The 12,810-nt window shown below is 42.6% G+C and overlaps 2 protein-coding genes across 2 annotated transcripts in view; one reads left to right on the top strand and one right to left on the bottom strand.

The window, feature by feature from the left end:
- Positions 1 to 4,068: 4,068 nt before the first annotated feature.
- Positions 4,069 to 12,810, top strand: part of apbb1ip (amyloid beta (A4) precursor protein-binding, family B, member 1 interacting protein) — a 44,512-nt gene continuing 35,770 nt past the window's right edge. The window contains exon 1 of the mRNA XM_083936349.1: positions 4,069 to 4,088. Within this exon, the coding sequence (XP_083792475.1) occupies positions 4,083 to 4,088 (6 nt within the window). The 5' untranslated portion in view covers positions 4,069 to 4,082. The remainder of the gene's footprint in view (positions 4,089 to 12,810) is intronic.
- Positions 7,540 to 11,561, bottom strand: nell3 (NELL (neural EGFL like) family member 3; the record flags this gene model as incomplete). Its single annotated transcript, XM_083936565.1, has 5 exons — positions 11,466 to 11,561; positions 10,646 to 11,295; positions 9,569 to 10,128; positions 9,189 to 9,255; positions 7,540 to 9,071 (listed from the first exon to the last, which is right to left on the bottom strand). The coding sequence occupies exons 2-5, from the start codon at positions 11,262 to 11,264 to the stop codon at positions 7,540 to 7,542; spliced, it is 2,778 nt and encodes a 925-aa protein (XP_083792691.1). The 5' UTR covers positions 11,265 to 11,295; positions 11,466 to 11,561.

A 12,810-nucleotide genomic window follows, 5' to 3' on the forward strand; every position in this document is an offset into this window, starting at 1 on the left:
TTGACGCAGAAATGATTAAGGTCAACTAAAAAACAAGAAAATTAAATGCTGCATTCCTGGTGATCAGGGAATTTAGCAGACACTGGAGGGAACTATGCAGAGTCCCTGCCAAGTCTGGAAAATAGAGATACAGTATGTCCAGCATGATTATGTACAATGCCAGGAAAGGTTTCAGCTTTCCAGAATAGCAAGCATTTCTTACGCTGTATTATGAAAGCAACTGTTTTCTTTACAGAGTATTTATAGATTTCTTTCCCTGTTTGACAATGTTAAAAACCCAGGAATCTAAAGAGCTTGGTGGTCACTTTTTTGTGTGTTTGTCAGACTGAGAAACTCTTTTCACCGGCTGTTGTCTGAAAAATCTGAATCCCACTTTTGTGCTCGGCCCATTCCCTCATGCATCAGTAACCTCTCTAATGAGGAGAGAAACACCGGCACAGATGGACAAAAGGAGGGGAGGAGATAGCGACAGATGAGCGGATGCGCAAGAACGGGAGGATGATGGAGAACAACCAGATACAGCAGCTAGCGTGGTTAAAAATGTGGTTCTCATCTCAAATTCTGAGAACATCATCATTTCCTCTGACTCTGGGAAGTTTATCAAACTAAATGTCAGTGCAATACTGCATCCATTTATCTGGACTTGATACATATTTTCTCTGCTTTCTGCACTTTCTGCATCCTCTGTGTCATCCACATGATCAATACTTTCCTGAACAACCAGTTGCATCCAACCTGATCCGTGTTATCTGACCCCTGGTGGATCATCTGTGCACTGTAGGCAGCAGAGGTCTTTTGGAGTATTAGATCCAAAATGGCCGCCCTCATTCACAGATCTGCAGACAGAAATCTTTGCTAATTTTGAAGAAGTTATGGTAAGAATAACATTTATTAATCTTACTAATATTTCAACTTATAACTACTTCATATTTTGTATCTTGTTTGTGTTTGTTTAAGTTTACTTTTGTTCATTTTTTAATCCATGTTTTTTGGCTGTTTGTTTCTTTCGGTGTGTGTAGCCTACAGTGAGAGCGACAAAAAGCCAATGCCAAATTCCCTGTATGTGTTCACACTTACTTGGCAGTTAAAGCTGATTCTGATTGTTTGATAGTAAAGTCATGTTTAAAATGCATCAAATGTGATACTGCCAGTATTTAAGGTAATTTGCCTGTAAATCCCCCAATCATTATTTTATAGGCATATTTTCTGTCCAATCTAATTACTATTATTATTATTATTATTATTATTATTACTATTATTATTATTATTATTATTATTATTATTATTATTATTATTATTTATATTATAATTATTTATACTATAATTATTTAATTATTTATTCATTTTTATTTTTTATGTTTTATTTTTTATTTTATTTTTTTGCATTTTGTCAAAAGGTCTGTAAATACTCTATTTAAAAAAAATTTAAAATATATTTTCTGTCTATTATTTAATGGTTCAGGCTTTACTGGTACCATTTCATGGATTGCCAAGAGATTTTGTACAGATATTCCCGGTTCCCTGAGGATGTATCACAATTTCTCTGATAATTCTTGACTTTTCCTTTAGCGCCACCATGAGGCTGACATCTGTGGTGTGTATTTATTCGCCGTATTCTTAATATCTTTTATAACCCCCTGGGATTTATGGTTTCGATTAAGACCAGAGTGGTGTTGTAATGTGTGCTCATGTACATTAGAGTATATTGTTCTTCATTTTAACATTTATTTTTTTAAGGAATACCGTTCCAAGTATTCTCTTTCTTCACATTTCAAATCCTCTTATTGATTTAATTTCCGTATTTACATTATTTAATATGATTCATTCTCATAGAACCCAACAAGCCAGATAAAACATCAACAACGTCATTAACACACTTTCTTCGCACACCATAAATCCACTGCTCAGAGCCATTGTAACACTGCGGAGGACTGCAGCATCAGACCTGACTACATGGTCTAAACATTTCCCTGCAGACACAAGGCCTTGGCTTTTTACAGTAACATCCGCTTCTGATTAAAGCAAGCCCGTCTCCAGCTTTGTCCTTTTAAAGTCAACATTGGGGCAGACTGGGGCTGGGTTTGGGTTTAGAGAGTGTTTCAACTCGACCACGGATCACTGATGCGTCTATTAACACGGCACTATGTTGCATTTCTTCAGCTCACAGGAACAAATGATTCACATTCAGACAAGTCCAATACTTTCTATAACAGAGTAATATCAGACGTATTGCATTGTTTAGTTGTGGAAACAGTTTGGGCTCAACTGAGGTTTGTGTTGTGTTATGTTTAAGTAACTTCCTTGCATGCCTTTGACTGTTTGAGTGAACTCCAAACACCAAACCCTCAGAAAGCAAATAAACTCACAACAGCTGCACTGCGGTGATGAATGATGTCTCTCGGTTTCGCCGCAGTTTGCACTGACATGCAAGTCTACGGCCCATCGAACTGCACGGCACCTTGTGTGTGTTTTTTACATCACACCATTCATAAACTGAATCATTCAGTTGATTAGATTATTTTGACAGAGGCGTCCAATCTGTGCCAAACTTATTAACTAATTGGTTTTGTGTGTGTGTATGAAAGATGATTGTGGAATAAATATGCACCTCATTTAAAGCTGTGATTAATATTCAGCTCATTGTTTAGATTGTCTGGCTTCCCTAGTTTGGTTCAGTCTCATAGCTTCATTTTCGGCTGCAGCAGACGGCTGTTTTCACCTCTAAAGCTCTAAAAACACACTGAACACTACCTGCTCAGCAGACAGACACAGTTACAGCTGGTTAACACGGTGGAGCATTTAGCAGTTCAACATCCACATATTTTCATCAGGAGATGGAGGAGACCAAAAACAGAGCTAAAAGGATATTGGGCTTAAATTCAACAAGTGGCCAGAAACACGACACCAAATGATTGATCATGTTCCTCCGTGAGTGTTCTGGGTGTGTAAATATGTAAGACTTCTTCTTCTAACAAGTTCATTCTATAAACTTAACATGTGATAATATATCACTGTGGTGTGTTCACAACTTGTTTCCACCGCCCCCATGTGAATAAAAAGACGGTTATTGTAGGTTTAATGTTTAAATGAACTGCTTTGGTTTTTCATTAAAATAATGAATGACATTAATTGTTTTTCCTTCTGGCCAATAGGGGGAAGCAGCAACCCCCACAAAGACCTCAAAAACACACCTCATGAGGTTAATGTAGCAATAAATTGCCTATAAACATCCAGCAGGCACGCAGTAACATTAGCATTAATGTGTAGTCAATAGATTGGTGCTTGTTCTGTCTTATTGTCCTTTATTAGAAATGTAGGTGCAGCAGCAACCTGACCTGCGGAAAAAGGCTCCTGCAAAACAGATCAAATCAGGTAGACTCTTTTATTTCTTAAGCCACTAACCTGCGTAACATGCCGCTCAATCAACAAGTCTCTAAGCTGATCTTGTGCATTGTTATGTAAAATTTGATTTCTCTGTTATGGATGGACTGTTTTTATTTGACTTCATTGTTTCTACTCCATCTCAGTGGGATTGAATGTGTTTTATTAAGATGACGTTGTTGTCTTATTGTGTATGCTAGTGTATTGTTTTTACTGTGGACTTTATGGCGTGTGGAGCACTGGACCAAACACATTAAAGTGGATCCAAATCTGCACTTTTTGATGTTGTTTGGACAAATTTATGGCTTAAGCTGAGATACTTTGTTGTTGATGATGTTGTTGTTGATGATGATGTGGAGTGTGACACGCAAGTTTATTAATGTCTGCAGATTCCCTGTAGAAGATGTCTTCTTGCTCTTGTTTGGCATGTTGCTCAGGCATATTGCAAGTAGTTTCTACTTCTGTTGATAGTGATTTATGTATGCTTCTAGGTCTGCCAGCTCTTTAAGCACAAACCATGTGTGCTGTCAATGGACTGAGGATTGGGTAGCTACCGAACTGATGGCTGTTACAAAAAAGCGTGTAAAAGGTAGTTAAAAAATAGCTCAAAAGTATCTCAATTTTGTCTTTCAGTGCCACCATGATGGATCCCGCTTCAGGTCTCACAGCATCAGTCACAGAGACGTGTTTCTTTCTACTTAATGAATGTAAGTCCATACTCTCCTTTCTGATTTGGTCTCCATCCATTCAAGGAGAAAATGACTGGTTCAGGAGAATTTTGTTTTTTGTTTTTACTGGAAACAACAATGGCCCATTGTATGTTAAAAAAAATGACTGAGGCAAAGGAAAAGGGTGATATTTTTTAGATTAAAGTCGCAAATTTATGAGAAAAACAAAGAGAGTACAACCAATAGGCAAGTGTTTGTGGTGTGATCTTTGCTGAAGCTCTGGGGATGAAAAATGAAGCCAACGTGGAAACAACAAAAACTGCAGTACCAGGGCGGCCGGTGGCACGGTGGTACGAGCTTTTGCCCCATGTAAAGAGGCTGACGGTCCTCGAGGCAGCGGCCGTTGGTTTGATTAAGACCTGTGGCCCTTTGCTGCATGCCCCCCCCCCCTCTCTCTCACCCCATTTCCTGTCCGTCCTATCTAATAAAGGCTTGTAAAACTGCCAAAAAAACTGCAGTTCCTCAAATGTCCACTTGAGGCTGGCTACAAAGGTGAGTAGCTCCTCATAGACCTTCATGTAAAAATGCTCAACTTTGCTGCAGAAATAAACATGTTTACAGGCTAGTAAAAAAGGTTTTGGTCTCAAGCTAATTTCTTCAATCATGACAACTGTAGGAGGTGTCAATTTTTTTTATATAACTCATCTGTTAAAATCATATTAAGGCTTAAAGTGAAGCATAATTAAGGGCGTGCTGCTTTAAGTGACAGGTGAGCGCCGTCACAGGAGGCTGTAGGCTTCAGTCAGGCTGCCTCAGCTCCATCCATGCTCCACCTCCTGCCCATTTTTGGATTAGCCGGGAGTAAGGCAAGCACTGCCAAAAATGGCAACAACCAGAGAAAGTTTTGTGTTGTAAATTTACCACTTTAAACGCAGAGAATATCTGTATACATTTATTACTTTAATCTTGGAAATTCTGAGTGTTTTCTTGTGGTATTTCCCCCAGCTCCGTAATTTATTTTATTTTTACTTACAATGGCTCTAATTTGCCATCATAGGAAACATCTGCGTGAAATGGGTTTGTTTAGACATCCAAAACACAACTTAAAGGCCAACTGAAGGTTAAGAGGCTAATAAAAAAGAAGTGGCGTAGAGCTGAGGGGAACCACAGACTTTATGACACGACGAGTGAACCCTTTCACATTACATGTAGTAATTTGATCCATTGTTAATATAGAGAATATTGAGAGAATATAGAGGCACTTTTACAGTTTTCAATGCACACACTCCTCTGCTCAGCTTTGTGCTATTTCCTGCTGTTTCTGTGTCCTCATTTCTCTCTCTGATGTCTCTGAAAGTCTTCAAGTGCTATGGTTCTCATTTGATCTACAGCATCAGACATCTGGAGCACTGCTCCACTGAAACACCTGTTTTCAATTCAGGCAACCGACAGAAACATTTGATTGTTTCTCGCAACCAGACTCTCTCTCTCTCTCTCTCTCTCTCTCTCTCTCTCTCTCTCTCTCTCTCTCTCTCTCTCTCTCTCTCTCTCTCTCTCTCTCTCTCTCTCTCTCTCCCTCTCATTGACTCACAGGCTATTTGTTATGTTTAAGCTAAAGAGCAGCTCTCCTATAGGTAATAGATGGAAAAATAATATGAACTTGATTAACACCAATTGAGAGGAAAATCCAGTGTATGATTTTCCAGGTATTATGTCGGTATTTTGGCACCTATAGCTGTTGAATGAGATTTGTTTTTAAATAGGTTCAGTATGTCTGAGATTAAATGGAATGAGTAACGTCTGAAGTTTAAACTTTTACCCTTTAACTTCATGGAACATAATAGAAGCCAACTATAAAACAAAAGGTAAGATATTGGAATTAAGACCACATCAGATGATGTGACTGGACAGGAATGCTTTACATGAAGCTGAATTAAACATAATCATGCAACTGTGCAATATTTTTCACTTCGGCTTTGTTGTGGATTAAAAAAAGATGGAGTCTAATTTATTTCCTGGCAAAATATATGTACATTTTATTTGGTGTTGAACAAGTATGCATGCATTGACATGTGCAGGGAACCTATCCACAGAATGAAGATTAAAAAAAATCACTAAACATACTGCAATAAAGTGAGAATATAGCTGAAGAATTTCAGTGCTGGCTTCGCTGCCAACTCCCTGAAACACTTAATTATGCCTAATTGTTTAGAGGACAGAACGCACACAGAGGCAATTAGGAAGGATATGCATGGGCAACTCTTCACAGGGAAACAGCATTTAGGCAAAAGAATAACAAAGTATGATGTTTGCACATTCCATAATACTATGTTAAACTATACGTGTGCAAATAAACATAATGGAGGCTATCACTGCATGTATTTGAACACTGCCTACTCAGTGCTTTACCATAAACATGACATTTTTTTCTCATGTCTGACAAATATATGCATTCTAAAGTGTAAATACAGAAGTCCTGTTTTATAAAAGGCAAATAAATATCATCAAATACCAACTCCTGCTGACTCCTACTCCTTTGAAGCATTGAAAGGATGGTTTGACATTTTGGAAATGTATGTATGTGTTCAGTTTATGGAGTAAGACTAAATGACAGGATGATACCACTCTGATATCCGTATGGGCAATAAGAAGCTAGCAACAGCAGCCGGTTAGCTTAGCTTAGGACAAAGAGTTGAAACAGAGAGAAACTGTTAGCCAGGCACAATACCAACCAGCATTTCTTTTTTTAAACAAAAATCGGTGTACTTTCCTAAAAACAACTTGCCGCGCTAGCTGTTTCCACTTATTTTCAAGCTAAGCTAAGCAGTTGCTGGCTTTTGCTTCACATTAGCTGTAGAGATAAAAGTTGTAGCCTTGATCTTCTCATTTAAATCTCCTCCAAAAAGCATATAAGTATTGCCCAAAACGCAAAACTACTGTATTAAATGTCTAATAATATAATACAGAAACGTTTGTTACACAGTACGCAAGTTATTATGTGCAGGAATAGAAGGATATACATATTAAAGGACTCATACAAAAGTAGGCATGCCAATGTGTGTGTAAATACATACGTACAAACATACATATATAAGCACCACTGCACATGTATGTACACACACTCATACATACTGCAAACACGCACACACACACACACACACACACACACACACACACACACACACACGTCCCACGAAGAATTGGTCACAGCTCAACCAGCCGAAGTACTTCAAGCAAAAGCAGTACTTATGTTAGACAAAAGAGATTTCACAATAAAAGTCTAAACAGGCGATGAAACATACATACATACATACATACATTTATAACAATTATAAGACAAAAGTACCAGTAACCCCCCCCCCCCCCCCCCCCCCCCTCAATTTGGTAAAATGTTGAATCTGCTCTGCAATTCAATAATGTGCAAAACTGTCTATATTTTTTTTTTCTTCCACAAACTGTATAAATGACAAAGGCTTTATCCCTTCTCGGATCACACTGCAACCCAGAGGATTGAAATGTTTGTGCCTCCCTCGTGTGTTATCTGGTTCACTCGTCCACGGATGCAGTCCAGAGTAACGTACACCGCTGTGCCGTTCTGGACCGGAAATGAGGCTCTCAGCCCGATACTGGCCCACTGGCTCCCTTCAGGCATATATCCAGACACCTGCTGAGCCACAGGACCCGCCTGCCCGCCCTGACCCCCCACCCGCTGCAGAGTGAGTTTTACAATATTGCAGGAGTGTATGAGCTTCAGGTTGAGTGCTATGTTCGCCGTCCCTTTCTCATGGAATATAAAGTTCTTCCGGCTGTTTGGCTCACCTGAGCGGGCCAAATGAACCTGCGGTGTGTCCGTGCTGATCTGCTGGAATGACAGCGGCTTATTCCTGACTGCTCCAGAGGGCAGACCAGTCCTGGACACAGTAGCAGTCAGAGCTGAGGACACTGCTGAGGGAATCCAGATAAGGCTCATTATACTGATCCCGGTGTTGTCCCCAAAGTAGCGGATGTTGCACTGGGACGGAGTTGTGATCTCAAAGCTGAGTGTGTCACTGCTAGCTACGCTCACAGCACCAGAGAGTGTGATGGAGGTATCCCTGTAGTTGACGCCCGTCTTGAACGCTTGCATCACCTCCTGGCCAGTCCCGTTGCGGTTAGTGTACGCAATCAGGGAGAAGCCCTCTCGAATGCAGGTGTGGCCCATGGAGTAAAGCGCCTGTTGGAGGATGAACTTTACAACGCCGCTTTCTGTAAAGCGCACACCGCGGTTGTCGTGGGTAAGGATGATCATATACGGGTCGGACACAGAAGTGATGCGGAAAGTTGGGCGTAAGCTGGTCTGGTAGTGCGTCAACAGGGACATCTGAGCCGTCATAGCTACGGCACCGGTGTCATGCGACAACCAGAGCAGGCTGAAAGACGGAGTGGTGATATCGTAGACGTGGAGATCCTTGCTCTGGTTGCAGTGTTGGTTCGGGCTCTTCAGCAACAGAGTTAAGGTGTGGTTAGGCTCCACCTCGACTCCACTGCTGATGCTGACGCCCTGGAAGTACTTCCCATCCGGCTGTTCTATGCGAACACCACTGAGGTCCCGACCCTCCTCCTCATGGCTCCCATTGAGCTTCATTCCCACTTGAAGGAAGTTCCTGCAGCTGTGCTTTATCGCAAAGTTATGATCCAACCACACCAGGCCGTGCTGCAGGAACCTCACCTGCCCCGCGTCGTTGGACAACAGATCGATTTTTTCTTTGCCTCGGATGTTAAGTTGAAGCCCGGGGAAGATGTGGGCACCAGCGGTCCGGGCAGGGGGAACTGCCACATTGGCTACCCAAGACTGGGAGAGTCTGCTCTCTGTAGGCTGGCCGCAGACAGAGTCGCTGATGGGTGTGCAGCGAGCAGAAACAGGCTCTCCATCACAGTCAGAACAGGCCTGGCACTCCTGCAGCTCCTGGTTGTAGAAGTAGTCGTGTCCACACAGGCCCATCACTGCTTCTCTCTCAGAAACTCCCAGACACCTGAACCCCCCTGGAAAAAAGATTATAGAGAAAACCAAGGAATGACAAGATGGAAAAATACTGCCTTCAATTAGCGGATGAATTGCTTTAATTATCCTTAAAAAATGAAGCAATGTGTTGAACCCACCTGGAGTATTAAGGCACTTCACTCGCTCTCCACAAATGTTTGGTACTTCAAGACATTCATCTCTGTCCTGCAATCCATACAAATTATAGTTATGAATACATTTTGATTGGTAATAATAGGTTGTACAGAAACTGCAAATAGTTAGTTTTATTCTGCTGTTGTTATGTTCGGGCAAAGGCTTTAAATTATCTGCCAGATACTGACTGATCATCTGAAACCCATTCACAATTGTGTGTGCAGTGGGTTGGTTTTTACACATCACAGATAACACCGATATACAGTAGTACAGATATCAGTCTCACCATCACAAAACCAGACAGCAGTGTGTTTTACATAAAGCTACAACGGTGTGAACATATCAGTATTTTAAAGGAAAATACCTGGCACATCCTGTCTGCAGTAGGAGAACACTGTGAGATCAGAAAGAAGCCCGGTGGACACATGGTGCACTTCCCACACTGAGGTGGGTCCCTCTGAAAGTCACAGAACTCCTCCGGCCCACAGGGTGAAGGACATCCCAGCAGAGGTTGAGGAAGATGAGCCTCCCCGACGACATCCATCACCTTTGCGTCCATGTCCATTTTGTGCACGGCGTAGGACTTCTGCAAGTGGCTGCGGGCCTGGCTCTGCAGACCCGCCAGGTGGCTCTCGAAGTAGCTCTGCAGCTCACCCTGCAGGCCCTGGAAGGAAACCTGTTTGACAGTGTCCGAGAGGAGGCCGTATTGGGATTTCACCACATCCATCTGTTCGTACATGCGCCTCTGCTGGTCCAGGATCTCCCTCTGCTGGGAAAGTAGCGCCTCCTGTTGGTCGGCGAGCTTCTGCTGCAGGTCACGGATGACCATCTGCTGGGCTCGTAGGGCCTCCACCAGCTTCTCCTGCCCCTTCGCCAGCTGCAGGTGCAAGATGAGGGCATCTTCTGAGGGAACTTCATTCTCCCCTGTGGGGGAAAATAATGCAGAATGAAAGAAGGGATCAGACAAGTTCTTATAGCTAAACACTGCAATGGAGGAAGTGATTAAATATGATTAAGACTGATTCACAAGCAAGATTTCTGCAAATAATGGTGAAACAAAGTGTGAACACCCAGTGACCCCTGTTTATATTGGCCTAGCTGGCAAGTACAATGAAAGCTTCCAGCATGGACCGACATCAAAGCACTCCACATTTTCTGGACAACTGACTCAGAGACATTTTTACAGTTCAGTTGCTCTGCAGATATAATTTTGGGCTGAAGGTCAACCAAATGGTGGGAAAAGGGAGTTAAAGTAAATAAAGAGGAATACACACGTGGTTAAATTAAACAGCATAATGTTTCCAGTGTAACTTCTTTTGAACATTGCCACAGATGTCTCGCACACTTGTGCAAACGGAGATTCAATCAGCCTTTAGCCGTCTAAACACAACAGTCACATTTTCAGATGACAATGGTGATGACGGTGATGATGATAGCAGACCTGGCTTGATGTCACATGTGAGCTGGACACCCAGAGGCGCGCCGCCAAGTTCCGACGATGGATATCCAAGCTCCGGAAAATCTCCCAGAAACTGTGCTGCTCTGTCGGACAGATGCACAGGAGGAGGGAGCTGGCTGGCGCTCTCCTCTGAACTGCATCCCTCTCCCACACATGACTTTGCTCGAGCTTTTGGCCGTATCCTCGGCGGCAGTCTGCACTCGATCCCTCTGCAGTCTCGGGTGTCGTTAGTGGGCTGAAATTGTTTCACAAGAGCGGCGCAGTCCGCATCGGTGCATCCTGCGGGTAAAACTTCAGGCGCTCTTGAGCGCGTGCCGCTGTCCCCGTGCCGCCCGCGAAGTGGCTGAACAGCTTCGGATGCTGCTCTTGGAGAGCCCGGGTACGCATAGTGTTGACTGGCAACTATCTGCGCCGCTCTCCCCTGCGCTGTCGGGTTAAACTGACGCGGCTGTCTGGAGGATCTGCTCCCCGGGCAGTGCGCTCCGGTGCACGGTCTTGGATCGCCGGTTTCCGCGCCGTAGCAGTGCGTCCCCCGGCATATCTCTGCCACAGCTTGCAGTGACACCCAAGACAGCACCAGCACTGGTGTTACTAAAACCATTTTTTTTCTTGCGTCAGCTAAATCCCTGTCCCTGCAAAAGAAGAAAAATGCGAGTCAAGCATCTGTTTCTCTGATAATTGATATGGGACAATCTCCAAAACTGTTCTGGTTCAACAAAACAAACGTCTCAAAGTCCATCACTGGTGGTCTCTCTGTCACAGCAAACGTTATTACACTTGACACTCTTGGTCTGGACATTACCTTCAGCTCCAGGTTTTGGTGAGACTGGCTTTCCCCGACTGTCAGTACGGACTAAAAACATCAGACACACGCATCACCACTGGCTCTCTCCATGCCTGACCCACTCTGAGGGCTTCTGCGCTACAATGTCAGTATATGGCATTCCTTAGACTTAATTAGCATCAGGTTTCCCCGGCCACAAATTAACCCTTCACCTCCCCTGTTCTCCAGGCAGGAATCCCCCCATTGAGGAGAAGAAGAAGGCCGAATAAAATGATTTCTAAATAGAAATATTGTCTCCTAACAAAGGGAGATTTTGTCTATGCATTGCCAAAACTTTGTTCTCCAGTCCTGTCACTTTTCATTTGGCTCACTGTTGACTTCCCTGTGGTCTTATGATCGTCCAAGCTGCAGAAAGTGGCAGTGTTTTGTTTTTTTGTTCAGCACATCCTGAATGTTGAGACAGCTGCTTGTCCTTCAGGTTCCACTGGCCTTTTCAACACCGAGCGCCCCTCTTTTATAGATGGAGCCAACAGAGGTCAAACTTTTTTTGTTGCAGAGGACCTATGGCAGAAGTCAGGAATGTGAAAGCCACAGCTGGTTTGCGGACCCTCTCATTTCAGTGCTTCAGCACAACCACATGTCCAGCGGATAGGTTATCTGAGGCTGATGTGTGGTGGGATGTTTGTAGTTGTCTGATGTAATTTTCTGTTTGATCATTTCAAGGGCAGTCCATTTCTGCCAAGAAAAGAAAACAATGAACAATTAAACATTATGACAATAAAAGTCAAATGTTTGACTAATCTCATTAAAATCTCTTAATTTATAATTCTGACTTAGCATCTCATGATTTAACTTTTTCAGCTTCACACTTGTATTCAAGGTTTTTACTAGAACATGTTCACATGCTTTATTGTTCAAAAACCACATTATTTGTCTCATACTGTCTGTCTGAATAAACCTGTATTCACCCTCTGCCTGAAAGGCTCCGTTTTAGCGCCTGTCTCTTTAAGACCCCCTCCTGAAAAAGCCCATTCTGCTCTGATTGGTCACTGTTTCTGGGTCTTCCACATCTGCACTCAGTGTTTCTCTGCACCATCATTGCAGCCGGGGAATGACACAGCGCTGTAGCAGCACTTTCTACTTTAATATAGTAAAGTTGTGACATCAGAACTTTACAGAAATCCTGACGACTCGTTTAAAAAGACACAGTTTCAGAATGTGGGCTGTGTGCAGATCTCTGTGGATTGAGCGTTTTGATACTTTCACATTATTTATAACACACCTCAACCTGCTTTATTATCAAAAAAACATGGAAATCTCACATTTTACAACATAGTGCCTTCTTTTATTACATATATGTTGA

The sequence above is a fragment of the Echiichthys vipera genome (assembly GCF_963691815.1).
Source record: "Echiichthys vipera genome assembly, chromosome: 21".
Lineage (NCBI taxonomy): Eukaryota > Metazoa > Chordata > Actinopteri > Perciformes > Trachinidae > Echiichthys > Echiichthys vipera.